General features: G+C 36.4%; 1 protein-coding gene across 1 annotated transcript in view; it reads right to left on the reverse strand.

Moving 5' to 3' along the window:
- Positions 1 to 1570: 1570 nt before the first annotated feature.
- The window catches only part of OTOGL (otogelin like), a 174013-nt gene continuing 148811 nt past the window's right edge, over positions 1571 to 26772 (reverse strand). The window contains exons 48-58 of the mRNA XM_027543285.1: positions 26220 to 26327; positions 22653 to 22754; positions 21720 to 21824; positions 21594 to 21634; positions 16315 to 16378; positions 15023 to 15201; positions 14341 to 14445; positions 11980 to 12099; positions 10563 to 10608; positions 4051 to 4130; positions 1571 to 3159 (exon numbers count right to left, since the gene is read on the reverse strand). Of these exons, the coding sequence (XP_027399086.1) occupies positions 2959 to 3159; positions 4051 to 4130; positions 10563 to 10608; positions 11980 to 12099; positions 14341 to 14445; positions 15023 to 15201; positions 16315 to 16378; positions 21594 to 21634; positions 21720 to 21824; positions 22653 to 22754; positions 26220 to 26327 (1151 nt within the window). The 3' untranslated portion in view covers positions 1571 to 2958. The remainder of the gene's footprint in view (positions 3160 to 4050; positions 4131 to 10562; positions 10609 to 11979; positions 12100 to 14340; positions 14446 to 15022; positions 15202 to 16314; positions 16379 to 21593; positions 21635 to 21719; positions 21825 to 22652; positions 22755 to 26219; positions 26328 to 26772) is intronic.

Below are 26772 nucleotides of genomic sequence, written 5' to 3' on the forward strand. Positions count from 1 at the left end.
AAATAAAGTCTGACACTGTTTCCACATTATTTCCCATGAAGTGATGGGACCAGAGGCCATGATATTCGTTTTCTGAATGTTGAGCTTTAAGCCAACTTTTTCACTCTCCTCTTTCACTTTCATCAAGAGGCTTTTTAGTTCTTCTTCACTTTCTGCCATAAGGGTGGTATCATCTGCATATCTGAGGTTATTGATATTTCTCCCAGCAATCGTGATTCCAGCTTGTGCTTCTTCCAGCCCAGCGTTTCTCATGATGTACTCTGCATATAAGTTAAATAAGCAGGGTGACAGTATACAGCCTTGACATACTCCTTTTCCTGTTTGGAACCAGTCTGTTGTTCCATGTCCAGTTCTAACTGTTGCTTCCTGACCTGCATATTAGGTTTCTCAAGAGGCTGGTCCATTACCAGATGCCAAATCTGCTGCCACCTTGATCTTGGACTTCCCAGCCTCTAGAACTGTAAGAAATAAATGTCTGTTGTTTTTAAGTTGTTCAGTTTATGCTGTTTTATTATACCAGCCCAGACTCAGATGCCACTTCATTTTGGCTTTTGTTCGTAAAAAGAAACACAAATGAATTCCATTTCTATAAATCAAATGACTCATCAACATTTGACAGATCATAACTCCAATCCTTTGTACAACCTTCTATTTCCTTGGATTCTGTGGTTGCTTCACTGAGGCTCTGAGCTTAACTCCAAACTCAATGACTATTCTTTCTCAGTCTCCTTTCCTGACTGTTTTTTTTCTAAGATCCTTTATACTTATAGCTAACTTAAAATGAGGAATATATGATACAGATATAGTTCAAAAGTCAAAAAATATATTGTTCTGCATGGAGAAGTTCATATCTCAGACTGTATCGACCCTGAGTTAACATCTCTTTATTCAGATTACTATTCAGTTGTCCCAGCACCATTTATGGAAAGTCTATTTGTACCCCCTCTGCTGATTTGATGGCCACCTTGAACTAGAATTTGGGTTCACCTTCATGCACTTTCTCCATAGGTGTGCTTATTTATCCAATACCTACCTTCTCACTAGACTGTGAGTGACATGAGGGTAAGCACTGTGTCTATTTATATTGCCCATATTCTCAGAGCTTAGAACAGTGCCTGGCACATAGGAGGTGCTCAATATATGTGTGTTGTATTTAGAATGTTTATGCAGTCCTAGGAAAAGGTTTCCCTTTTTCCCCACAAATGTGTTTAGAGATAATTAAGTACTTTAATATAATAGTAAATATTTAACAGAACATGAAAATAAAGAAATCATGGTAGACGATATACAATATTATGTGCCTCCTTTGAGGTCCATACAGTTTCCCTTCAGCAAAGTGTGAACATATTTTAACCAAAAGCATTTGATTCAGTCTGGATGTTAATAGGAGTCAACAAATATTGAAATGTTAATGTCTTAGAATACTTCCAAGTGTTATTATGCACAAATAAGATAAAATCAATTTTTATATACAGTAGACACTGGGGCTTTGAAGATGAAATATTCATTTCATTCTTTTATCCATTTCTAAGTAACCTTGGAGGCCCCAAATATCTAACCTGTTGCAATTTTTCTGGGTAGCATGATTTTGTAATAGAAACAAATCACCTAGCTCAGCCTAGTCCACCAGGCTCCCACATCTGCTTTTCAGTACAGTTTTACTGTTCTCTCACTGATGTTTGACTTCATTTGATCCTCACAGCAATCATACTAAGTGGGGCATTCTCTCCTCTTTACAGATAAAATCTATAACTATACATTAGGAGTGGCAAAGAATTGGGAGATTTGTAAAAAACTCAGAATATATTCGTTGTAAATGTCAATAATCTACTGTATTTAAAAAGTACAGAATTCCATTGTAGAATTATTAATACATTCAAACAACTTTATTTCATCCTTCATTGGCAAAACAGCAACATGAACAGAAAAATAGCATGCAGCTTCAATAATTAGGCAAATATTGAATACATCTCAAAAACCAGACATCTAAGAGTTAGTAAATAGCTAACTGAACATTAAATAATAACAACCTATTTTAAAACAGTTTTAATGGTAAAAAATAAAAATAAAACCCCAAGATCTCTCTCCTCTATTTAGCAACTGATACTCTGTTTCCCTATTCCTTATTATCCAGCTAACTATTATATGGATGTATATACATATGTACATGTGGCATTTTTCCTTTTTTTAAAGGCACTGAATTTAAAGTTATTAATTCTAGGCAAAGCAAACTCTTTAGGAATAAAAGGTTCTGTGATACACACCTTACCATACTGTTCAAAAGAAAAGAACACATTACTGGAAGGCAAAAGATGTAGACTTAATCCAACTGTTAACATGCATTCATTACGTTATTATACCAAATGAATTTGTACAAGTCATACAGCTTCTCTGGTTATGTGATAAACTTGCAAACTAAGGGAAATTTGCAATTACATCCTTAATGTCCACTCAGAATTTAAATAATATAATATCCTATTGTTCTATGATCTGTCTCTAAGCAGACCGCTCTTTATGACTATCTAAATTAAAGTTGTCACGATTAGCTGATTACATTTGCCAGAATAAACACTAGCAATAAAAGGGTATCTTAATTTTAATATCTATGGAAGACTTTAAAATAAAATAAAATAAAAATTGAACGAACTGAAAGAAACCTACAAAACAACTTTCTAATAGATGAGAATATAACTTCATGTTGCAGTTGTATACATAACAGAATTTCAGCTGAACACCTTAAGTTCATTTGATTCTGTAAAATAGACTAAATCGATAAACCTAATTTTTCTTGGAAATTGTATAGATTTTGCAGCAAGTGTTAAACTGGCATATCCAATAGTCTGAAAAATACGTATTATTATTCAACCGTATAAATCTGCCAGGCGCCTTAAAAAGAGCTGATAAAGTTAACTGCATTTGACCTTATGCTGCTGCATAGAGTTCCTGGAACCCAAGAGCTTAGTTCCACTGGCACGTGCAGTCTATAGGCTCCTGGAGGGTGTGCAGGACTTCGGTGCCGTTGCCTGAGCAGTAGAGTGGCACCGTCAAGTTGCGCACCCCGTTTTCGCGGCAACACTTACAGAATCTTAGATGGCTCTCAATATTGATGTTATATATGGTGGCTGATGGGCATTTTCCATCGCAAGATGCAACGTTTATCTGTAAGGAGAGACAATGAGAAAAATGTCTTAAAACTTTTAAAACGGTGATATTGATTCCACTAAGGTAGAGTCCCTTGGACAGCAAGGAGATCCAACCAGTCCATCCTAAAGGAAATCAGTTCTGAATATTCATTGGAAGGACTAATGCTGAAGCTGAAACTCCAATACTTTGGCCACCTGATGAGAAGAACTATCTCATTTGAAAAGACCCTGATGCTGGGAGAGATGGAAGGCGGGAAGAGAAGGGGATGACAGAGGATGAGATGGTTGGATGGCATCACCGACTCAATGGACATGAGTTTGAGTAAACTCCAGGAGTTGGTGACGGACAGTGAGGCCTCCCATGCTGCAGTCCATGGGGTTGCAAAGAGTTGGACATGACTGAGAAACTGAACTGAACTGAAGGTAGCATACTGATTGTCCAAGATGGCAATCTGACATAACTCAAAGTATGAAATGTGCACACATAACTAGACAGATCTATGGAATGTATTAATCACAATCTAATGATTCTATTTAAGTTGTATTATATCACAACTAAGTAGACTACAGAATCATATAGGTCTTATAAAAGTGGGCAAACTTAGACACAAGACTATTTTTGCTAATTAAAATTGCATACCTAAGACAATATGTGGTCAAGTATATTTAGATTTAAATTTCCATTTCTCTGGATTGAAATTATCATTGAAATAAACTGTTGATTATTTATTCCAAGAATAAATTCACACTTCTTCACAAACAGAATATTTTACTCTTAGAATGTAGGGATAATCTCAAAGTTAAATATTTTAAGTGTTGGCATTTTGTTTGCTTACCAGTGCTGACACACATATACTTCTGGAAAGACATCGACCTTTTACATAACAAATTATATTTATCCACTTACAGAGCTTTGACTTATACAGTCCTGCTTCCTTATAACTGACTTGATAATCACTTTCTGGCATATTCTTTCTTCTCGTTTACCTGATAAAACATAGAATGTATTTATTCATCCAAACGTTCATGTCAAATTGTTTCTTAATTCAATTAAACATATGAATATATTTATAATTGAAAACATATATTGATATGAAATGTATTTCTATAATGAGATAGTTGAAATTTTACTCTTATGTAGTTTATGTTCAATATTTATTTTCAATTTCTACATATATTTTCTCACATATTTTCTAGCCTTATATTTATCTCTTTGCCTTATTGTCTTCAATAATTATTGTGATCATAAATCAAACATATTCTACACATGGAGTAATGCTAACATCAATCTGTGTGTGCAGGGTATATTTTAATATTATATATTAAAAAATCAACCATGTTATATATAGGTAAATATACATGTACATAATAAGGCATACATACATATATAAATCTCTTTTAAAATATAAATTGATAGATTTAAGACCACTTTATCTTAATGGATATTAATGTAAAACTATGCATAAATGTAACTGAATTGTTACCAACCATGTTGAAATGTATGGATGACTCATACTTGATTCTATGGCTCTGAAATGATGTCACAATTTCTAATGAAAATGCCTTATATTAAGTAATATATTATTATGCCTCTGTGTGCATGATGGATTATCACTTGATAATATACCCAATAATATATATTTAATGCTGTACAGCATATTGAAAAGCAGAGACATTACTTTGCCAACAAAGGTCAGTCTAGTCAAGGCTGTGGTTTTTCCTGTGGTCATGTATGGATGTAAGAGTTGGACTGTGAAGAAGGCTGAGCACCGAAGAATTGATGCTTTAGAACTGTGGTGTTGGAGAAGACTCTTGTGAGTCCCTTGGACTGCAAGGAGATCCAACCAGTCCATTCTAAAGGAGATCAGCCCTGGGTGTTCTTTGGAAGGAATGATGCTAAAGCTGAAACTCCAGTACTTTGGCCACCTCATGCGAAGAGTTGACTCATTGGAAAAGACTCTGATGCTGGGAGGGACTGGGGGCAGGAGGAAAACGGAGCAACAGAGGACGAGATGGCTGGATGGCATCACTGACTCGATGGACGTGAGTTGGAGTGAACTCCGGGAGTTGGTGATGGACAGGGAGGCCTGGCATGCTGCGATTCATGGGATCTCAGAGTCAGACACGACTGAGCCACTGAACTGAACTGAACTGAACGCTGTATGATAGTGGATGTAATCCCTGAATCAGGATGCAAAACAACCAAGGTTCTTATCTCACCCTGTTACTATTAAGAATTTGCTTTGTCACTTTAGGAATGCCATTAAACCATTCTGCTGAATTTCCTTATTTGCAAAAGACTGGAGTTAGAGCTCCAATCTTTAAGTGAGTTTAGTCACAATATCTTTATTTAAAATAAATGCTTGTATGAAATCCCAAGATGTGAAGTATATAAAAGTTAAGCTACTCTGGTTAAAGTCTAGATGGGTAGCAAGATTGCCTGAGATTAAGCTGTTCTTATCATCCAGGACCTTCATTCAGTTGCTGTATTCAAAGGTTATGTCTGTTCTCTTCCTACTTGACTTCTCAGCAACATTTGTGTCAATCCATCAGTCTTTCCTCCTGGATACAATTTCTGCTCTTGGCTCCAAGAGCACACTCTGGTTTTCCCCCAGTCTCTTTATGTCTCCTCCTCAGTCTCCTATTTTTGCATTTTCATGCTGTTCATGGGGTTCTCAAGGCAAGAATGCTGAAGTGGTTTGCCAGTCCCATCTCCAGTCCCTTCTCCAGTCCCTTTTCAGAACTCTCCACCATGACCTGTTCATCTTGGGTGGCCCTACATAACATGGTTCATAGTTGCATTGAGTTAGACAAGGCTGTGGTCCATGTGATCAGTTAGTTAGCTTTCTGTGATTGTGATTTTTCATTCTGTCTACCCTCTGATGGATGAGGATAAGAGGCTTGTGGAAGCTTCCTGATGGGAGGGACTGGCTGTGGGGAAAACTGGGTCTTGCTCTGGTGAGCAAAGCTATGCTCAATAAATCTTTAATCCAATTTTCTGCTGATGGGGTAATGGAGGTAATGGTGATTTCCTTCAAAAGCACTTATGTCAGCATGCTGCTGCTCCTAAGACTGTAGTAGTCAGTACCCTTGACCCCATGGCAGGCCACTGTCAACCCACACCTCTGCTGGAGACTCCCAGGCACTCATAGGCAAGTCTGGCTCAGTCTCTAATGAGGACACTGGTCCTTCATCTTGGGTCCTGGTGTGCACAAGGTTTTGTTTGTGCCCTCCAAGAGTCTGTTTCCCTGGAGGTTCTCAATCCTTTGCCAGATCCCCAGGTTGGGAAATCTCTTGTAGGCCCTACAACTTTTGAAACAGTGTGAGAACTTTTTTGGTGTAATTGTTCTCCAGTTTATGGGTCGTCTGCTCAGCAGCTCTACAGTGGTGCTAATGGCAACCATCTCCAAGAGGACTTTTGCCACATGCAGTGTCTCCCAGGTCTGTTGAAGCCAGAGCCCCTGTCCCTGCAGCAGGTCATTGCTGAGCTGTGTCTCTGCAGGAGACACTCAAACACTCAAAGGCAGGTCTGGCTCAGTCTCTTGTGGGGATCACTGCTTCTTTCCCTCAGTCCTGGTGCACACAAGGAACTTCCTAAATGACCAACACAAAGAAACAGAGGAAAACAACAGAATGGGAAAGACTAGAGATCTCTTCAAGAAAATTGGAGATACCAAGGGAGCAGAGGGATGCTTCATGCAAAGATGGGCACAATAAAGGACACAAATGATATGGACCTAACAGAAGCAGAAGATATTAAGAAGAGGTGGCAAGAAGAGCTACACAAAAAAGATCTTCACGACCCAGTCAATCACGATGGTGTGATCACTCACCTAGAGCCAGACATCCTGGAATGTGAAGTCAAGTGGGCCTTAGGAAGCATCACTATGAACAAAGCTAATGGAGGTGATGGAATTCCCGTTGAGCTATTTCAAATTCGGAAAGACAATGCTGTGAAAGTGCTGCACTCAATATGCTAGCAAATCTGGAAAACTCAGCAGTGGCCATAGGACTGGGACAGGTCAGTTTTCATTCCAGTCCAAAAGAAGGGCAATGCCAAAGAATGTACAAACTACTGCACAATTGCACCCATTTCACATGCTAGCAAAGTTTTCCATGCCAGGCTTCAAGAGTATGTGAACTGAGAACTTCCAGATGTACAAGCTGGATTTAGAAAAGCCAGAGGAACCAGAGATCAAATTGCCAACATCCACTGGATCATAGAAAAAACAAGAGAATTCCAGAAAAACATATATGTCTGCTTCATTGATTATGCTAAAGCTTTTGACTGTGTGGATCACAAAAACTGTGGAAAAATCTTCAAGAGATGGGAATGCCAGACTACCTTACCTACTTGCTGCGAAACCTGTATGCTGGTCAAGAAGCACCAGCTAGACACAGATATGGAACAATGGATGGTTCCAAATTGGGAAAGGAGTACGTCAAGGCTGTATATTGATTGTCATCCTGTTTATTTAACTTACATCTAGAATACATCAGTGAAATGCCAGGCTGGATGAAACACAGACTGAAATCCAGTTTGCTGGGAGAAATATCAATAACCTCAAATATGCAGATGACACCACCCTTATGGCAGAAAGCAAAGAGGAATGGAAAGAGCCTTTTGATGAAGGTGAAAGAGGAGAGTGAAAAAAGCTGGCCTAAAACTCAACGTTCAGAAAACTAAGATCATGGCATCTGGTCCCATCACTTCATGGCAAACAGATGGGGAAATAAGGGAAACAGTGACAGACTTTATTTTCTTATGCTCCAAAATTACTGCAGATGGTGACTGCAGCCATGAAATTAAAAGATGCTTGCTTCTTGGAAGAAAAGCTATGACAAACCTAGACAGCATATTAAAAAGCAGAGACATTACTTTGCTGACAAATGTCAGTCTAGTCAAAGCTATGGTTTTTCCAGTAATCATGTATGGATGTGAGAGTTGGACCCTAAAGAAGGCCAAGCACCGAAGAATTGATGCTTTTGAACTGTGGTGTTAGAGAAAATTCTTGAGAGTCCCTTGGACCTCAAGAAGATCAAACCAGTCCATCCTAAAGGAAATCAGTCCTGAATATTCATTGGAAGGACTGATGCTGAAGCTGAAGCTCCAAAACTTTGGCCACCTAATGGGAAGAGCTGCTTCATTATAAAAGACCCTGATGCTAGGAAAGATTGAAGGCAGGAAGAGAAGGGGATGACAGAGGATGAGATGTATGTGGGATGGCATCACTGACTCAACGGACATGAGTTTGAGCAAGCTCCAGGAGATGGTGAAGGACAGGGAAGCCTGGCGTGCTGCAGTTCATGGGATTTCAAAGGGTCCAACATGACTGAGCTTCTGAAGAACAACAGTCTCTTATACTTGGTCATTCTCATTCTTGGACCTCCCAACTACAGCATGGCCTGAGACTCAGTGCTGGTGACAGAGGGCAAGCTGTTTCGTGTCTTACGATGCTTTCACACATTGGTTACTTCATTAACACTTTTATTGTCATACAAGTTTTAAAAGAAAGACTAGTCAAGAAAGAAACCTCTTTAACATGACCTATAAGTCTTTATCCTCTTCTATCACTCTAAGTCCTATGCTATGACTGCACTTGGCCACTTCCTCCTCTTTGAACACCCTTCACTCTTCCTGGCTGGCTCCCAAGGACATTCAGTCCCTACTCAATTGACACGTCATCAAAGAGGCATTCTCTAATCACCCACTTAATGAACAACCCAATTCCCCTCCCTCTCCATCCCTTGTATTCTGCACTGTTGTTCTTTATGCCATTCATCAGTACTGACGTAATGGTGTATATTTACCAGTTATTGTTTCCGCCCCTTCTTGATAACATGCACTAAGCAGGCAGAGGTTGTTTCATCCTTTATCATAGTACCAGTACCTAAAAGAGTGTCTGCTACATGAGAGGCACTCAACAAAAATTTGTTTATGTTCATTCATTCAATAAATGAAACTGGGACATCCTAGTTGACTGAATTTGTTTGTGCCAAGAGCCATTTTCTATTCATTCCTCAGTGTCGTTATAATTGTAACACATGTTGTTTAGCATATACCTATGATAATAGCCAACATCTGCAGTCTTTCTGATAAAGCCTGGTCACCCAAAAGCAAAGACTACAGACAGGGGTTCTCTAATGCCAAAGCAGAAACTACTTCACAGGTCCTTACACATCAGATTAGAGAAAACAAGGCAGCTTGTCACGATTCTGCAACTTCAAGGAGCTGGGCCAAACTGAACAATCCTGATGCCAGGCACTGGATAGACTTAAGTCTATCACTGATTATGAGTGTAATCCACTTTTCTGAACCTTCATTTCCTCAACTGAAAGGGAAATCATACCTATTTCCCCACACACCTCCCAGAACTGTGGTGAAGACTGGTTGCAGTGTTATCTGCAATGGGTTTGATAGACTGTTGGCGTGTGGCTGACAACCAATAGTAGTAATATGGTCAGTCAAACAGATAGTCCCTTGTCTGCCCTCAGATAACATAAATACACTCACTTCTCTAATAATAAAACATGGGGTTATAGAATTCTTGTGACTAAGAATCCAGTGCTCCACAATGGCATTATTAACCTGAATCATGTTGAAGTCTTTTTCCCAAAAACTTCTCTAAACAATATTAAAATTACTGTTTATGCCAACTTTTCTAACACTTCTATTTTCATCTTGACATAAACTCACAAGTAGTTGAAAAATAAATTCATAAGCATACAAATAAAAATTGCACAAATACCACTCTATTCTATTTCATCTTTAACATGACCTTTAATGTCCTTAATCCTCTTTTATCACTTTCATCCCTGTGCTATGACTGCGCTTTGCCATTTCCTCTACTTTGAACACTCTTCAAAGGGTGCTATAAAGCACCATGAAATAAACCATATAATTCAAATAAATATGTTTATTTATATTTATGGGATATTTTATATACATATTATTTAAATATAACTCACTAAATTGGTATTTCTCAAATGTATTAATTATATAGAACCATAGGTTTGTTCAAATAGGTTTGGAAAATATCATACTCTCTATGTCCTTATTGGAGTCTTATAACAATTTTGTGTAGTTTAAAGCACATTTGGTCATAGAGTACTTTTTAAACTTAAACCCTACTGAAATTCTGTGCAATACCTTTGGAGAAATGCAGCAAGAAAGACATTTCTAATATTTAAATTAAATTTAGATTAAAATTCACCTACATTAAAAACTGTATTTATGTTCCAGAAGATAAAGACTAAGTTACAAAATAATCAACCACTTGCCATAAAAACATTTAAATAATATACATTAAAAAATACATTTCCCTCATTGCAATGTAAGAAGTGAATCTTATGAGAAAAATCATAGTCATGAACAATTAAAACTAATCAAATTAATATATATAATTTGTCCTCACTTACAGATCCTGCAACAGCCTTCATTATAAAGCTTCACAATCCCTTCATTCTAGGATGAGAGAGGAACAGTGTTAAAACTCAATGTTTATTCATTTCCTCCTAGATTAGAAATAAAAAACTGACTTTTCAATATATTTACTAAGTATCACAAAGACTTTTATAGGAAAAAGATTGAAACAACTATATCTAATAACAATTTTTATTTTTAAAATCAGGAGCAGATATTTTAAATTTTTTTAATTGTTATTTCTTTATAAGTACTATGAAAAAGTGTGCAAAAAGATTAACTTAATTAAAAGAACACATTTAAAATAAAACAAAAGATTTTCTTACCAAGTCGAGAGGTACTCTAAACAGAGATCAGTGTGTTTTTTAGACTCCTTGAAATAAACTACTTTTCAAGACTAGACTGAGTTCCTGATAGAACTGAATGTTAAAATGATATCTCTTTTTCTTTAATATTTTATGATTTTAAACAAATCTTCTACTTCTGAATGTCTCTTGCCAAAGGCTAAATTAAGAAAATTTCATTGATTATCTTTTGGAATTCTTACCATAATTGCCTGATTGCTTTTAGTAACTCACTAATTATAATTTAAATAATTTATTCTATAAAAATGGATTTGTGAAATAAGACGATGCCTAAGATTCTTTAAAGAGCTAAAATTCTATTACCTTGGTACATACTGTATCTTGTTATTCAGCCAGCTAGCTAACCATCATCACTAAAAGGGCACATGTTGAAAAAAGTCAGTGAAATCATGCTATTTCTTTACACTGAAAGAAAAATATTGCCTCACACAACAGAGTAAAGTTTACTTTTCATTAGGGATTATTATTTCCTAAATAATTAAGGCTACAAAGAATCTTTTAAAAAACTATGTGACTTTCAAAAATCTATTGTCCCAGCGGGCTCTTCTCTGGAAGAATAAGGAATTGGAAGAGCAAAACTGAAGGATCAGCTGTGCTCCAGCATAAGCTGAGCTTCACAGTGGTCCATGCTCAGAGAAACTCTGGCCTCCCTTAGGCCAGCATGCATCGAAAAGCAAATGACATCAAAAGTCTGCTGTGGGTTTAAGAAAGAGAAACTTGACCAAGTTCAGATCAATTAGTTTATTAATCCATATTGAAAGAGAGGCTAAGTCGGCTAATCAAAAGATTTTTCAATAATCCCTTGGTCTGCATATTAAAAACCCAGAGATAGTATCATGCGCATTCAGAGAGAGTCAAAATTATTTGGAGTGCCATATACAACTCAAACTGCCAAAGAGGAAATATAATCAAACTTTTATGTATACATGAAAATAAACATCTACCAAAATAAATAAAGCATGTATGTATGACCTAGGAAAACATATTAATGTGCATTTTAAAAATTATAGTTAATGCTAAATTTTCTTGGCTATAACAAAGTACAAACCATTTTGCATTCAGTCTCATTAAAAGGTGGACAGACCATACTGTAGTTAAGAATCATTGCCCCTTCATCAGTCTTAACACATTCAAATGTTGTACAATTATAGTGCCAGGTGCTCCCCTCCTAAAAATAAAAGAGAAAGATTCTGTTTGCTTCTTAAAATCTGCCATATTTCATAAGTAGAATGTTTCCTATCTTACTGAATCAAAAGTCTAGTCAAGATTTAGAGAGCTTCTTGTGACATAAAATGTCTGTCTGGAACTGTACCTAAACTTATCTAAAATGATTAAAAATACATGTATGTGGCAGGTGGGTGGGTGTGTTTGATTTCATACTAGAACTGAGATGTCAATGTGGAACAAAACAATAGAGAGGGAAGAAGCAACTCAGTGTCTTTTTCTACTACAAAATTAATTATCTAATTTGGCCAAGTGTCAAAGGTCTTGCTCTAATATTCCCTCACTAATTATAAAACAACAAATCATATTAGTTAGTATGACTCCTCACTTGAGGCTTGTTTGTTTTTTCTTCTACTCCCTTATCAACAAAAAATTTAAAAATCTTTGGATGATAGTGATTATTCACCCATAGTTCTAGTTTTCTATACCTTCTGGTTATTTTAAAATGTATCCCTATTCTTTAACAAATTTTTAAGATAGTAACTGTTTATTTCACTCCTGATTTCAGAATTCCTATTTACAAATAAAATCAGCTGAAACTAATTATAATATAACTGTTAGGCTGTAATTGTTAATCTATATATTTTTATAATCTGAATTTTAAAATGTTAATCAATCTCTGACTTGAAGATTCTTTGTGGACCAGCAAAAATTCTGACAAGCTTCCTTTTCTGTAGATTCTATTTTAATTCATAAATGTCTTCAGGTCCTTACGAACCTCAATTGGAAAAGATCTACAAGTCCAGGTCTAAAATAAGATAAAACGTTCAAAATCAAATATTAATTCTAATATTCAATTCAAATAGTATGTTCTAATTTATCTGGAATCAAAAATTAGTTGTTCCATAGGAATTAGATTTCTAGATAAATAAAACTTATCTTTGAAAGAACTAAGAGTTATTATAACAATCTTGATGAATATTTACCTATATTACTTGTGTTCACAATAAATACTCTAAACATAATGTAATATTTTATTTAAATATCAGGGTTATCACTGTGAATACTGATTATATACACCAATAGTTCCTGGCTTATTGACATCTATAGAGTTCATGTTACTCTACTAAAATCCCCACATTGCTATATATTTTCAAGTAACTTCTGATTCATTTTCTCTCACTGACACCTGTCTCCTCATCATTTTTATAAGCTTGCTTTTTCAAGACTCCCTCTTTAAAAAATATAATATGAAGCAGAAATATTGCTATGATTAAACAGATAAGTAATATCAACATTATTTAAATCAATAACACTATTTTCACATAATTATAAAACAAATGGACAATACAAGCATATGTTATATTGTTATAAAATAAGATAATTGTTAACTTTTTCTTACTTAGTAAAATGCACAGGGTTGGAAAAATCTGTTTTTCTTTTGGGTATATTGTTAATTCCATGTAATTAAGAATACCATAAATAAGACCTCCATATAATTAAACTATTAATGGAAAAAACTTAAGAATAGCAATAATAAATTGGAACTATCCTCAGGTAATGCAAATTATAATCAGAATTTGTGACCCTCCCAAATCTGATGACATCACTAATAACTGTACTAAAATTACATGGTTCCCTTCTTCTGTTCTAAAAAAGGGAAAAAGTAGGTCAGTCTGCAAACCTCCATAGAGTTATTTATTATGAGATAATGGAAGAATTCTGAATAATTATTATATTGTGGAAAGATGTGATACGGCATTCATTACTCTTGAAATCTTTTAAAATTTTTCAAATATCTTAAATATTTTCTTATATTTACCTACTGAAATCTTCAATACCTAAAATAATAAAGTAACATCTTGAGTTTCAGAGTTTTGTTAAAATGCTTCATTTCAAATGAGTGAATAACACTCTTTTCCTTTGTTCTAATGATTAGAAATCAGCATTTCTCGAAGCCCATTCCTAACATCTGGGGGAAAAGTAAGGATCTCTGATAAAATAAGTTTGAGAAACCAGTTAAATATGCTCCTTCGCAAAAGGAGTCATGGACTTTAAACTGTTAACTATGTCTTGCGTCTATCTATGTCTTGCAAGTGTGCTCTATGTGGGTGTGCTTCTTGTATGTAGAATACTGTGTGTGTGAGAGAGAGATTTTTCAAATTTATGTGAACACCTTATTCAGAAAATAGCACAGAGAGCTACCCTGCAGAGGAATACATTTTAGGAACGAAGTAATTCATACCTCATATATAACTGTTGTTCCGTTTTCCATTTGAAATTTGCAGGATATATTTTTGCAGGTACCACAACAATCATAGTCACTTGGAGGTGGAGTATATACCTGGTGCTGTGCAGAGTAATAATAATTTGGATTAGCCAACAACAGTACTGATATTTTTAATGAATTAGTTCTGAAAGTGCTTCCCATTATAACATAAGCTCTCAGAGGGAGGGTCAAGAGGAAGAGGACACATGCAGACTATGGTTGATTCATGCTGATGTATGACAGAAACCAACACAACATTGTAAAGTGATTATCCTCCAGTTAAAAATAAATTTTAAAAATTATGCTCTCTTAGAATATCTGTAAACATATTTAAGGTTGAATTTGAGGCACATCAAATAACTTTATACAGCTGTATTAGAAGTGAAGTAGTTGTTAACCTTTACATCTCGCAGACAAGATTCATCAAGCAGATGTAAAAAGCTCAGGTCAAATAAGCTGTATAGAAAATAAGACTTCTGAAATTCAAGGTTATACCCAGGAAAAGGATACTGTATTATATAGATACATTACAAATTAATAGATTATTAAAGCACTATTCAAGTGTATATTTTTAAATTACAGAGTATTGTTCAAATTCTACAGCTGCCATTTTAAGATTAATGAACTTGTACCAGAATGACTTAGAAAAAATACTTACAATATCACATTCTTTTGAACAATTCACCATTGTAAAGTTCAAAGTGTGGAAGCCTGTGTGGTTATCTTTTTCTTCGAGACACTCTACCATGTAACAAAAATCCCCTTCCAAATACCTTATCATAGATTGGCCAGGATTCAATACTGATATTTCTTGAAATACACACACATCATCCTTTTCTAAGAAAAGATTAAAAAGTCAACAAAAAGTACAATATTCAGGTTTTTTATTAATCAATAGAACTTTTATTTAAGACTATGTTTTTATTGTGATGTGCAATTTTTTAAAAACCAATAAAGATCTTTAACTTTATATATTGTTAATAGCTCAAGAGTTCACTTAATAATGAGTGTGACATTTATTCCTTAATATACAGTAAGAAATTACATATAAACTCAATTACTATTTACTGTTTGAACTTTCTCTAAAAGCTATAATATATAGCAGATTCTAGAATTAACTTAAAGTAATCATCAAGCTACTTGCTGTTCCCTCTTCTGGAAACATAACATGACAATTTTGGGGAATGGATATAAATGAAGGCAAAAATATTAATCAATAACAGAAGGCCTCTTCATGAAAGTATTGTGTAACATTTCATGTTTGGTATTTTGAGAGAAAAATTTTCAATTTTATTGTGCTGCAAAATATATAATTATATAAGTCATCCTTTACGATGAAGGCAGCTGATACACTGTACTATCACATCTTTGAAAGTGGCTTTAGGTAGGCTGGAGTAACTCTTTGTGCCTTGCCAATGCTGGATTTAATTCTTCTCTCATATAAAAATACCAGAGTTTCAAGATATTGAACAACTGTTTATTTTCTATTAACCTACTTAATATGAAGATTTGTTATTTCATAGAAAAATCAACCTTATGCCATACAGTGTTAACATCAATAATTATAAAAGAGTGAACAAAAATCTCTCACTTTTAGCTGTTATCTATTTTTAAATTAAATTATATACACAAAAAAGAATATTGGCATCAACTTTAAATTCTGTTAAGCCTTGGACAAAGAATCATTTTTATGTCTTGTTATGCAGTTTCTGAGCAACTTCACTTATGAAGTTTCTCAGAACATTTAGGAATATTACACAAGAGAAAATTAAAAAATTAAAAACTACAGTTTTTATACTCAAAAACTGGCAAATGGCTTAAAATGTATAATATATCTCAAAATAATTTTTAATTCTTAAAAATGAAAATTAATTTAATTTTTAATTTTAATAGTGAATAACATATACCAATAATATGATTATCATTTAAAAGTTTCAAAGACATAGTTACCACAGAGATACTGTACACATCCACAGTCACTCTGAAAGTTGTAGTCTATTGCAGTAAATTCTCCCTATTAGAAAGATATTATTATTATATGACTTACCAACATAGTTTATTGTATTACCATTGAAAAAAATACACAATATAACATCTAATAAGTATCCTACCCCACAACCACATAGCAACTTCATAGTAAATATTTGATAGGAAACAAGCTTTGATTAACCCAGCAGTCATTTAATTAGTAGCCTAAGGAAAAAAACTCACAATAAGCAACATGATCATAGATCACACAGTCTGTCTAAACTTTAATTTCCTTATCTATTAAATGAGTGAAGATGGATAAGATGATCTTTATGGATTGTCCTAACTTTAAAATTATACTGTTTGACTCCGAGCTTCTAGTGGGCAATTCAAGATAAAGAGAATGCTTGCTAATCCTAGAAACTTCTCTTGAGGAAAATGTTCTTGATCTGCTCTACAGAGGTGGTCCAGAACTCTGATGTATGCACAGAGCAATGCTGCTATAGCATATAAAACAAGAGCAGAAGAGTGAACGATTAATAACACAGGCTCAGGAACAAAACCGCCCTTCTGCCAATCTTGCTCTGCTACTTACTAGCTGTGTGATCTAGGGCAGGTTACTTAACCAGTCTCCTCTTCACCTTCCTCATTTAAAAAATGGCGATAATAATACTGTCTGCCTCTTAGAACTGTTGAAAGAAACAAATGGATCAATATGTATAAGGGCTTCAAATAAGCTGATGTGCAGAAAGTGCTATAATCTTTCTCTCTCTCTCTGCTCTGCTCTCTGCTCAGTTATGTGTGACTCTTTGCAACCCCATGGACTAGAGCCTGTCAGGCTCCTCTGTCCATAACATTTTCCAGGCAAGATACTAAGTAAATTGCTGTCACAAGTAACGCTTAAACTTTTCTTTACTAGGAAAATTGTATTGGTTCTTCTCAAGTAGGACTCAGGCCTAAAGTTTCAAGAATGTATTTAAACATCAACTTTTCCCGGGTATCTTTAATTTTCATATGACAGTAAAAACACTAATTTGATTATCAACACAAAAAATAATTCAGATAAATTCATAGTAATATATAAAAGGCACTTCCTCCATAATTATTAATATTCTACTTTTTATAGTGCTTTATGGGTTGCAAAGTAATTTCATAAACATTAACACATTTGATGTTTTATGACTTTTAGCCATTATACAATTCCAGTGGGACTGGAAATAAAATATTAGAAATATACAGTTTAAAATAGTAATAAATCAAGCTCTCTCACTGCATACACTTTTCCAGAAGATTAGATAAGGAAGTAGGCTCTCACTAACTCTTTGAAGTCACTTACCTGTTTTTCAATAGTTAGAGCACAACACCCAGAGTGTCCTCTCAAGCTTAGGCTTAAATCTTCTCATCTTCCTTCCTAACTTGTTTCCTCTGAGATCTTAGTCACGGATTTGGTTGCACTTTTATTCTCATAAGTACCCAATGTCAATCAGAGGAAATAGCTCCTTCATTGTTCTACCAGTACTTAATATTAATCAAGTATGATAGTATTTTGTTTTTATTCTCAAGCAAGCATCCCTCTCCTTTACAGTTAGTAGGAAAGTCACCTCAAGATGTTTCCACTTTTTAGGGATTATGCATAGTGCTGCTATGAACACTGAAGCTCTGTGGCGACGTATGTTTTCATTTCTTATGGATGTATATCTACTAGTGGAATTGCTGAGTCATATGGTGGCTATATATTTAACCTTTTGAGTAATTACCAGGCTGCTCCCAAAGCAGCTAGTTGTGTATTCCCACAGCAGAGCATGAGGGTTCCAATTTCTCCACATCCTTGCCAACATGTATTAATATCTGTCATTTCAGTGAGTATGAAGTGATCTCTCACTGTAGTTCTGATTTGCATTTGAAAAAGTGAAAGGGTTGGTCACTCCGTCGTGTCTGACTCTTTCAACTCCATGGACTGAGCTGCAAGCCTCCTCTGTCCATGGTATTCTCCAGGCAAGAATACTGGAGTGGGTAGCCACCCCCTTCTCCAAGGGATCTTTCTGATTCAGGGATCAAATTCTTTCCACATTACAGGCAGATTCTTTACCATCTGAGTTACTAACTAATAGTTAATGATTATTATTAGCTATTATCCACTACATATTTTATTTGGACAAATGTCTGGTTATATCCATAAAATGGAATATTATTTAAGAGTGAAAAAGGAAATGAAGTACTGATACATGCTACAACACAGATGAATCTTGACAACCTTATGCTAAGTGAAAGGAATCACAAAAGACCACGTCTTATATGATTTCATTTACATGAAATATTAAGAATAAGAAAATCTATGGAGATAGAGAGTATATTGTGATTTCCTAGGTTGAGGGATTTTGAGGGACACAAGTAACTCCTAAGAGGTACAGAGTTTCTTGGGGCAGAGGATCAGCTTTCTAAATTGATTGTACTGATGGTTGCACAATCTGTAAGGAAAATAAAAACCATTTAATTTCACACTCTAAATGGCTGAATTGTATGGTATGTGAATTATATTTCAATAAAGCTGTTACTAAAAAAGAAATATATTATTAAGTATTTGTTTCAGTGTCTTAGATAATGTACTTAAAAAAAAAAAAAACAACACTGTGCACTGTAGCCTGCCAGGCTTCTTTGTCCATGGCATTCTCCAGGCAAGAATACTGGAGTGGGTTGCCATTTCCTTCTTCAGGGGATCTTCCCAACCCAGGAATTGAACTGGGGTCTCCTGCATTGCAGGCAGATTCTTTATTGACTGAGCTATGAGGGAAGCCCAAATATGTCTTCTTTGATAGATAAGGCCAAAAATATATTATCTTTCTCAAGTCTTAGAGGCATATCATAGAGGTAAATATTTAAAGAAAAAAAAAGGACTTGCAAAGTGTCATATCCAATGGTTATCCGTATAGTAAGTGTCCATCTAAAATAGTTAAATAAGTGATACCAGAGTTATAATTATTATTTCTATAAGTTGCATTTTTGTAATTCCTAGAAGATTTGCACATTCATAGACAACTCCTAAGAAGGTACAGACAGCTAGTTACCTATTTATACCTCCTCCTCCTCTGAAACAAATGCACTGTTAGTACACTTTCTTAAAGACTCACTGGGAACACTTTCAATGTTGAGATAATATATTTTCAAAATTGTGCTTCATTTTAGACCAGTGAACTTATGTAGATATAAGACTGGTAGATTCAGTCACCAGTGGAAAAAATAACATTGTGTGATCACTTACCAAGAACCAGACATCCTGGAATGTGACGTCAAATGGGCCTTAGGAAGCATCACTATGAACAAAGCTAGTGGAGGTGATGGAATTCCAGCTGAGCTATTCCAAATCCTGAAAGATCATGCTGTGAAAGTGCTGCACTCAATATGCCAGCAAATTTGGAAAACGCAGCAGTGGCCACAGGACTGGAAAAGGTCAGTTCTCATTCCAATCCCAAAGAAAGGCAATGCCAAAGAGTGCTCAAACTACTGCACAACTGCCCTCATCTCACATGCTAGCAAAGTGATGCTCAAAATTCTCCAAGCCAGGCTTCAACAGTACATGAACCATGAACTTCCAGATATTCAAGCTGGATTTAGAAAAGGCAGAGGAACCAGAGATAAAATTGCCAACATCTGTTGGATCATCAAAAAAGCAAGGGAGTTCCAGAAAAACATCTATTTCTGCTTTATTGACTATGCCAAAGCCTTTGACTGTGTGGATCACAATAAACTGTGGAAAATTCTTCAAGAGATGGGAATACCAGACCACCTGACCTGCCTCTTGAGAAACCTATATGCAGGTCAAGAAGCAACAGTTAGAACTGAACATGGAACAACAGACTGGTTCCAAATAGGAAAAGGAGTACCTCAAGGCTGTGTATTGTCTCCCTGTTTATTTAACTTATATGCAGAGTACATCATGAGAAACACTGGGCAGGATGAAGCACAAGCTGGAATCAAGATTGCTAGGAGAAATATCCAGAGAAGGAAATGGCACCCCACTCCAGTACTCTTGCCTGGAAAATCCCATGGATGGAGGAGCCTGGTGGGCTGCAGTCCATGGGGTCGATAGAGTCGGACACGACTGAGCGACTTCACTTTCACTTTTCACTTTCATGCATTGGAGAAGGAAACGGCAACACACTCCAGTGTTCTTGCCTGGAGAATCCCAGGGACGGGGGAGCCTGGTAGCTACCGTCTATGGGGTCGCACAGAGTCAGACACGACTGAAGTGATTTAGCAGTAGCAGCAGTAGGAGAAATATCAATTACCTCAGATATGCAGATGACACCACACTTACGGCAGAAAGTGAAGAAGAACTAAACAGCCTCTTGATGAAAGTGAAAGAGGAGAGTGAAAAAGCTGGCTTAAAACTCAACATTCAGAAAACTAAAATCATGACATCTGGTCCCATCACTTCACGGCAAATAGATGGGGAAACAAGGAAAAGAGTGGCAGACTTTATTTTTGGGCTCCAAAAGCACTGCAGATGGTGATTGCAGCCATGAAATTAAAAGATGCTTGCACCTTGGAAGGAAAGCTATGACCAACATAGACAGCATATTAAGAAGCAGAGACATTACTTTGCCAACAAAGGTCCATCTAGTCAAAGCTATGGTTTTTCCAGTAATCATGTATGAATATGAGAGTTGGACTATAAAGAAAGCTGAGTGCTGAAGAATTGATGCTTTTGAACTGTGGTGCTGGAGAAGACTCTTGAGAGTCCCTTGGACTGTAAGGAGATCCAACCAGTCCATCCAAAAGGAAATCAATCCTGAATATTCATTGGAAGGACTGATACTGAAGCTGAAACCCCAATACTTTGGCCACCTGATGTGAAGAACTGATTCAATGGAAAAGACCCTGATCCTGGGAAAGACTGAAGGTGGGAGGAGAAGGGGAAGATGGATGATGAGATTGTTGGATGGCATCACTGACTCAATGGACATGAGTTTGAGTAAGCTCTGGGAGTTGGTAATGGACAGAGAAGCCTGGCATGCTGTAGTCCATGGGGTGGCAAAGAGTCAGACACAACTGAGCGATTGAACTGAACTGAACTTCCTATCTCTAGCAAAATATAAAGTTGACTGCTCCCTATATCAAAGCAGATTTCTTTTAATTCACTTAACTACAACTTAAAGAGAATAATTCCATTTACTCTGAGAAGAAATCAGAAAATACAGAAATAAAGGAAGAAAAATTTGATTTATATTATATTAAAATGTAGTCAAAATATGTGCTCTTACCACTTCACAAGATGGCATAACAAGATTTTCACAGCTACATTCTAAAAGGCAAAAATCAACATGTTTATATTGATCATAACATACTAATACAATGTAATAAGATTTTAAAATATAAATATTAGTTACCACAATGCCATGTTGGACAACATTGACCAGATACATTTTCTTTCACAAGATTCATATCTTCTGCACAGTTGAATAGAGGCATAGGACAAAGATTTGGCTCACACACTAAATTAAAAAAATAACATGGGTAAAGATTAATTTCATTTAAATGCTAGTTTTCACTAGCTATCATTCACTGCCATTACTGATGTAGTGGGATCTCCCCAGAGCTGCCCACCCACCACCCATTTGCAATGTGTCGATAAGGACAGAACAAAGGACTCACAAGCAGATACAACAATACTAGTACAGCTAGGACATGCTCCTTTGCTCAGGAGCCCTGAGAAATGGCAGGGGCGCAAGAAGAGAAAGGAATGAAAAGGGTACGGAATCACTTGGAAATCTGGAAAGTCTAGAATGAGGAGAAACGTCATAGCTAATCTATTTTGGGGAGGTACAAAATTGTCCAAGAAGCATGCTATATTTAATATGCTAGAAATCAACTAAGGTCTGATATAACCGAACGACTAACATGCACTGGCCTGAGGCTTCCCTGGTGATCCCGTGGTTAAGAATCTGCCTGACAATGAAGGGGACATGGGTTTGATGCCTGGTCTGAGACGATCGCATATGCCCTTGGGCAACTAAGCTTGAGCATCAACTATTGAGCCCACACTCGAGAGCCCATGCGCCACAATGAATGTAGCCTACGTGCCTACAACCCATGCTCTGTAACAGAAGCCACCCCAATGGGAAGCCTGAGCACTGCACTGCAGAGCAGCCCTTGCTCACCACCACTAGAGAAAGCCGCAGGCAGCAATGAAGACCAAATGCCTCCAAGACTAACTAAATCAAATAATTAAAAAGTAGCTTTAAAAAATTTTTAAAAGAGGCGCTGGACTTCTTAAATGCCAAACATATCTCAATATTTGTAATTAATTAAAATATACTTACCACAGTAATACTGAGGACAACAGAAGTGTGTAGTATTAAGATCCACAGTGAGAAATTCTCCGTCAGTACACAGTGGAACAGGTTCAGTGCAAGGTTTGCACACTAAAGATGAAACAAAAAGGCCAAGTCATGGCTGAGTTAAAAACAAGCTAGTTATAAGTTCAAATTACTGTACACATATAAAATCAAAATGAAGTACATTATAAAAACAAAACAGGAAACAAGGAAAACACGCATTTTAAAAACAGATCTCCTTATTTGGTCATAAAAACAATACTATCTGAATGTATTATTTTATACTTTCCCAAGCACAGTGATATAAAAGAACCATCTTACCAGAAGTATAGGACATTGAGATTTCAGGAATAATTTGTTCTTACTGATGGATCTCAATCAGTGGTATTGATTGATACCATCAACTGATGGTATCTCAATGGATCAAAATACCATTCATTTACTAAAGTTTTCTTAATTCACTACTCTTGATTGCTCCAATTTATGGATGAACAATATAGTAGGCACATGTTCTTCTGAACCCTTAGTATCCTTCTTCCAACTTTGATAATAGATCAGATCAGATCAGATCAGATCAGTCGCTCAGTCCTGTCCGACTCTTTGCGACCCCATGAATCGCAGCACACCAGGCCTCCCTGTCCATCACCAACTCCCGGAGTTCACTCAGACTCACATCCATCGAGTCAGTGATGCCATCCAGCCATCTCATCCTCTGTTGTCCCCTTCTCCTCCTGCTCCCAATCCCTCCCAGCATCAGAGACTTTTCCAATGAGTCAACTCTTCGCATGAGGTGGCCAAAGTACTGGAGTTTCAGCTTTAGCATCATTCCTTCCAAAGAAATCCCAGGGCTGATCTCCTCCAGAATGGACTGGTTGGATCTCCTTGCAGTCCAAGGGACTCACAAGAGTCTTCTCCAACACCACAGTTCTAAAGCATCAATTCTTCGGCACTCAGCCTTCTTCACAGTCCAACTCTCACATCCATACATGACCACAGGAAAAACCATAGCCTTGACTAGACGAACCTTTGTTGGCAAAGTAATGTCTCTGCTTTTGAATATGCTATCTAGGTTGGTCATAACCTTCCTTCCAAGGAGTAAGCGTCTTTTAATTTCATGGCTGTAGTCACCATCTGTAGTGATTTTGGAGCCCAGAAAAATAAAGTCTGACACTGTTTGCACTGTTTCCCCATCTATTTCCCATGAAGTGATGGGACCAGATGCCATGATCTTCATTTTCTGAATGTTGAGCTTTAAGCCAACTTTTTCACTCTCCACTTTCACTTTCATCAAGAGGCCTTTGAGTTCCTCTTCACTTTCTGCCATAAGGGTGGTGTCATCTGCATATCTGAGATTATTGATATTTCTTCCAGCAACCTTGATTCCAGCTTGTGTTTCTTCCAGTCCAGCATTTCTCATGATGTACTCTGCATATAAGTTAAATAAACAGGGAGACAATACACAGCCTTGAGGTACTCCTTTTCCTATTTGGAACCAGTCTGTTAATTCATGTCCAGTTCTAACTGTTGCTTCCTGATCTGAATACAAATTTCTCAAGAGGCAGATCAGGTGGTCTGGTATTCCCATCTCTTGAAGAATTTTCCAGTTTCTTGTGATCCACACAGTCAAAGGCTTTGGCATAGTCAAGAAAGCAGAAATAGATGTTTTTCTGGAACTCTCTTGCTTTTTCCATGATCCAGAGGCTGTTGGCAATTTGATCTCTGGTTCCTCTGCCTTTTCTAAAACCAGCTTGAACATCAGGAAGTTCACGGTTCACATATTGCTGAAGCCTGGCTTGGAGAATTTTGAGCATTACTTTACTAGCGTGTGAGATGAGTGCAATTGTGTGGTAGTTTGAGCACTCTTTGGCATTGCCTTTCTTTGGGATTGGAATGAAAACTGACCTTTTCCAGTCCTGTGGCCACTGCTGCGTTTTCCAAATTTGCTGGCATATTGAGTGCAGCACTTTCACAGCATCATCTTTCAGGATTTGGAATAGCTCAACTGGAATTCCATCACCTCCACTAGCTTTGTTTGTAGTGATGCTTTCCAAGGCCCACTTGACTTCACATTCCAGGATGTCTGGCTCTAGGTCAGTGATCACACCATCGTGATTATCTGGGTCGTGAAGATCTTTTTTGTACAGTTCTTCTGTGTATTCTTGCCATCTCTTCTTATTATACTTTGATAATAACTCTCAGTGAATTTGAGGAAATGCCCCACCCACACAGTCTTAGAGTGACTCTTAGTAAAGGTGCCTCACTCTTATCAGTCTTTGTGTAGGAAAAACCCACTTTAGATGAGTCAGAATATCTTTCTATAGCCTTTGAGTCATAGAGGCACATCAAGACAGGAAATAAATGGATGTGGCTGACTCAATCATTAGTGACTGCCACCTAGAGAAGCTGGTTTCTCTCCTTCCCAGGGTTTGGCTGTTCTGCTTCATCTCAATCCTACAAAATCTTGATCCCCCAATTCTCCCAATAATTGGCTGTGTATAGGCTATGCAGCGGAGAAGGAAATGGCACCCCACTCCAGTACTCTTGCCTGGAAACTCCCATGGATGGAGGAGCCTGGTAGGCTGCAGTCCATGGGTTGGCTAAGAGTCGGACACAACTGAGCAACTTCACTTTCACTTTTCACTTTCATGCATTGGAGAAGGAAACGGCAACCTACTCCAGTACTCTGGCCTGGAAAATCCTATGGATGGAGGAGCCTGGTAGGCTGCAGTCCATGGGGTCGCTAAGCGTCGCACACGACTGAGCGATTTCACGTTCATACATTGGAGAAGGAAATAGCAACCCACTCCATTGTTCTTGCCTGGAGAATCCCAGGGACGGGGGAGCCTGGTGGGCTGCTGTCTATGGGGTCGCACAGAGTCAGACACGACTAAAGAGACTTAACAGCAGCAGCAGCAGCAGGCTATGTAGAATCAATCAGTTGTTGCCATTGCAGTCAAAGAAACTTAAATTATACAAAAAGAAGTGCTGTGATCTATATGGGTTTATCTGAAACCTACATTCATCACCAGTCTTTGATATGATAATTCCCCAATGGAATGGAAAAGAGAGAACTGTTTATTTTTGAAAGTCCAGTTCATCAGACAGAATATACAGCACCAAATATAGTCATTTTCTAGACACCTTTCATTTCTCTTTCGAGATCACTGTGCTTACACATCCCGTACATATCCTATACAGCAGATGAAGTTTTAAAGAGTTACTCTGCTTAGTAGAGTCCTTTATTTACTTAGTTCTTCAGGAAAGTCAGGACTAAAATTTTTCTCTAAAAAGAACTATGTGCTAGCTTTATCTTTTAATTGATTATTTTATCTTTGATTAGGTTTTGACTTATATACATAGTCTCTGTCAATAGGGAAAAGTAGTACTAATTGTAATAATTATCAATAATCATTTTAAATGCTATATCTTTTTTTCTACCACTCTAGTTGAATTTTATTTGGTTACCATGAGTTCCATGAAATTCACACCAAATAAGAGATTTTCCTTTGATCTTTCCTCTTCTTCCAAGAAATGATCTCACAAAACACTTACCACAGAAAGGAGAAAAGCAGCAAGTCTCTTCCTCTTGAACCTGAATCATGAATTGATCTTCTCTGCATTCTGGTATTGAAATTTTGGGGCATTTGAATGGGTCACATTCTGCAAAAATGCAAAGATATTTGGAAATTTATATAGAGTAAAATGAATAAATGAAATAGTGTGGTTCATTTCTCTTTGAATTTAGTAATAATTAGTTCATTTAAAAAATCTTAATCTTAGAAGAAATATATAGGCAATAGCAGGTTATTAATATAAAAAATAAGTATTTTACATAAAAATATATGTAAATAGACATTTAAAATATATATATACTTTATCTTAATCATATATACATGATTAATCATCTATATACATGTATATGTTTGTGTATATATATGTATATATACTGCTATAAAATCTCAGAAGAAATATATAGAAAATAGCAGATTTTTTATATTTAAAACATACAAATGTACACAGTTAAAATACATATTTCTACTAAAATTAAGATCTTTAAAATGAACTAATTATATTGATGCTTTTGAACTGTGGTGTTGGAGAAGAC

This window comes from Bos indicus x Bos taurus, chromosome 5 (assembly GCF_003369695.1).
Source record: "Bos indicus x Bos taurus breed Angus x Brahman F1 hybrid chromosome 5, Bos_hybrid_MaternalHap_v2.0, whole genome shotgun sequence".
NCBI lineage: Eukaryota > Metazoa > Chordata > Mammalia > Artiodactyla > Bovidae > Bos > Bos indicus x Bos taurus.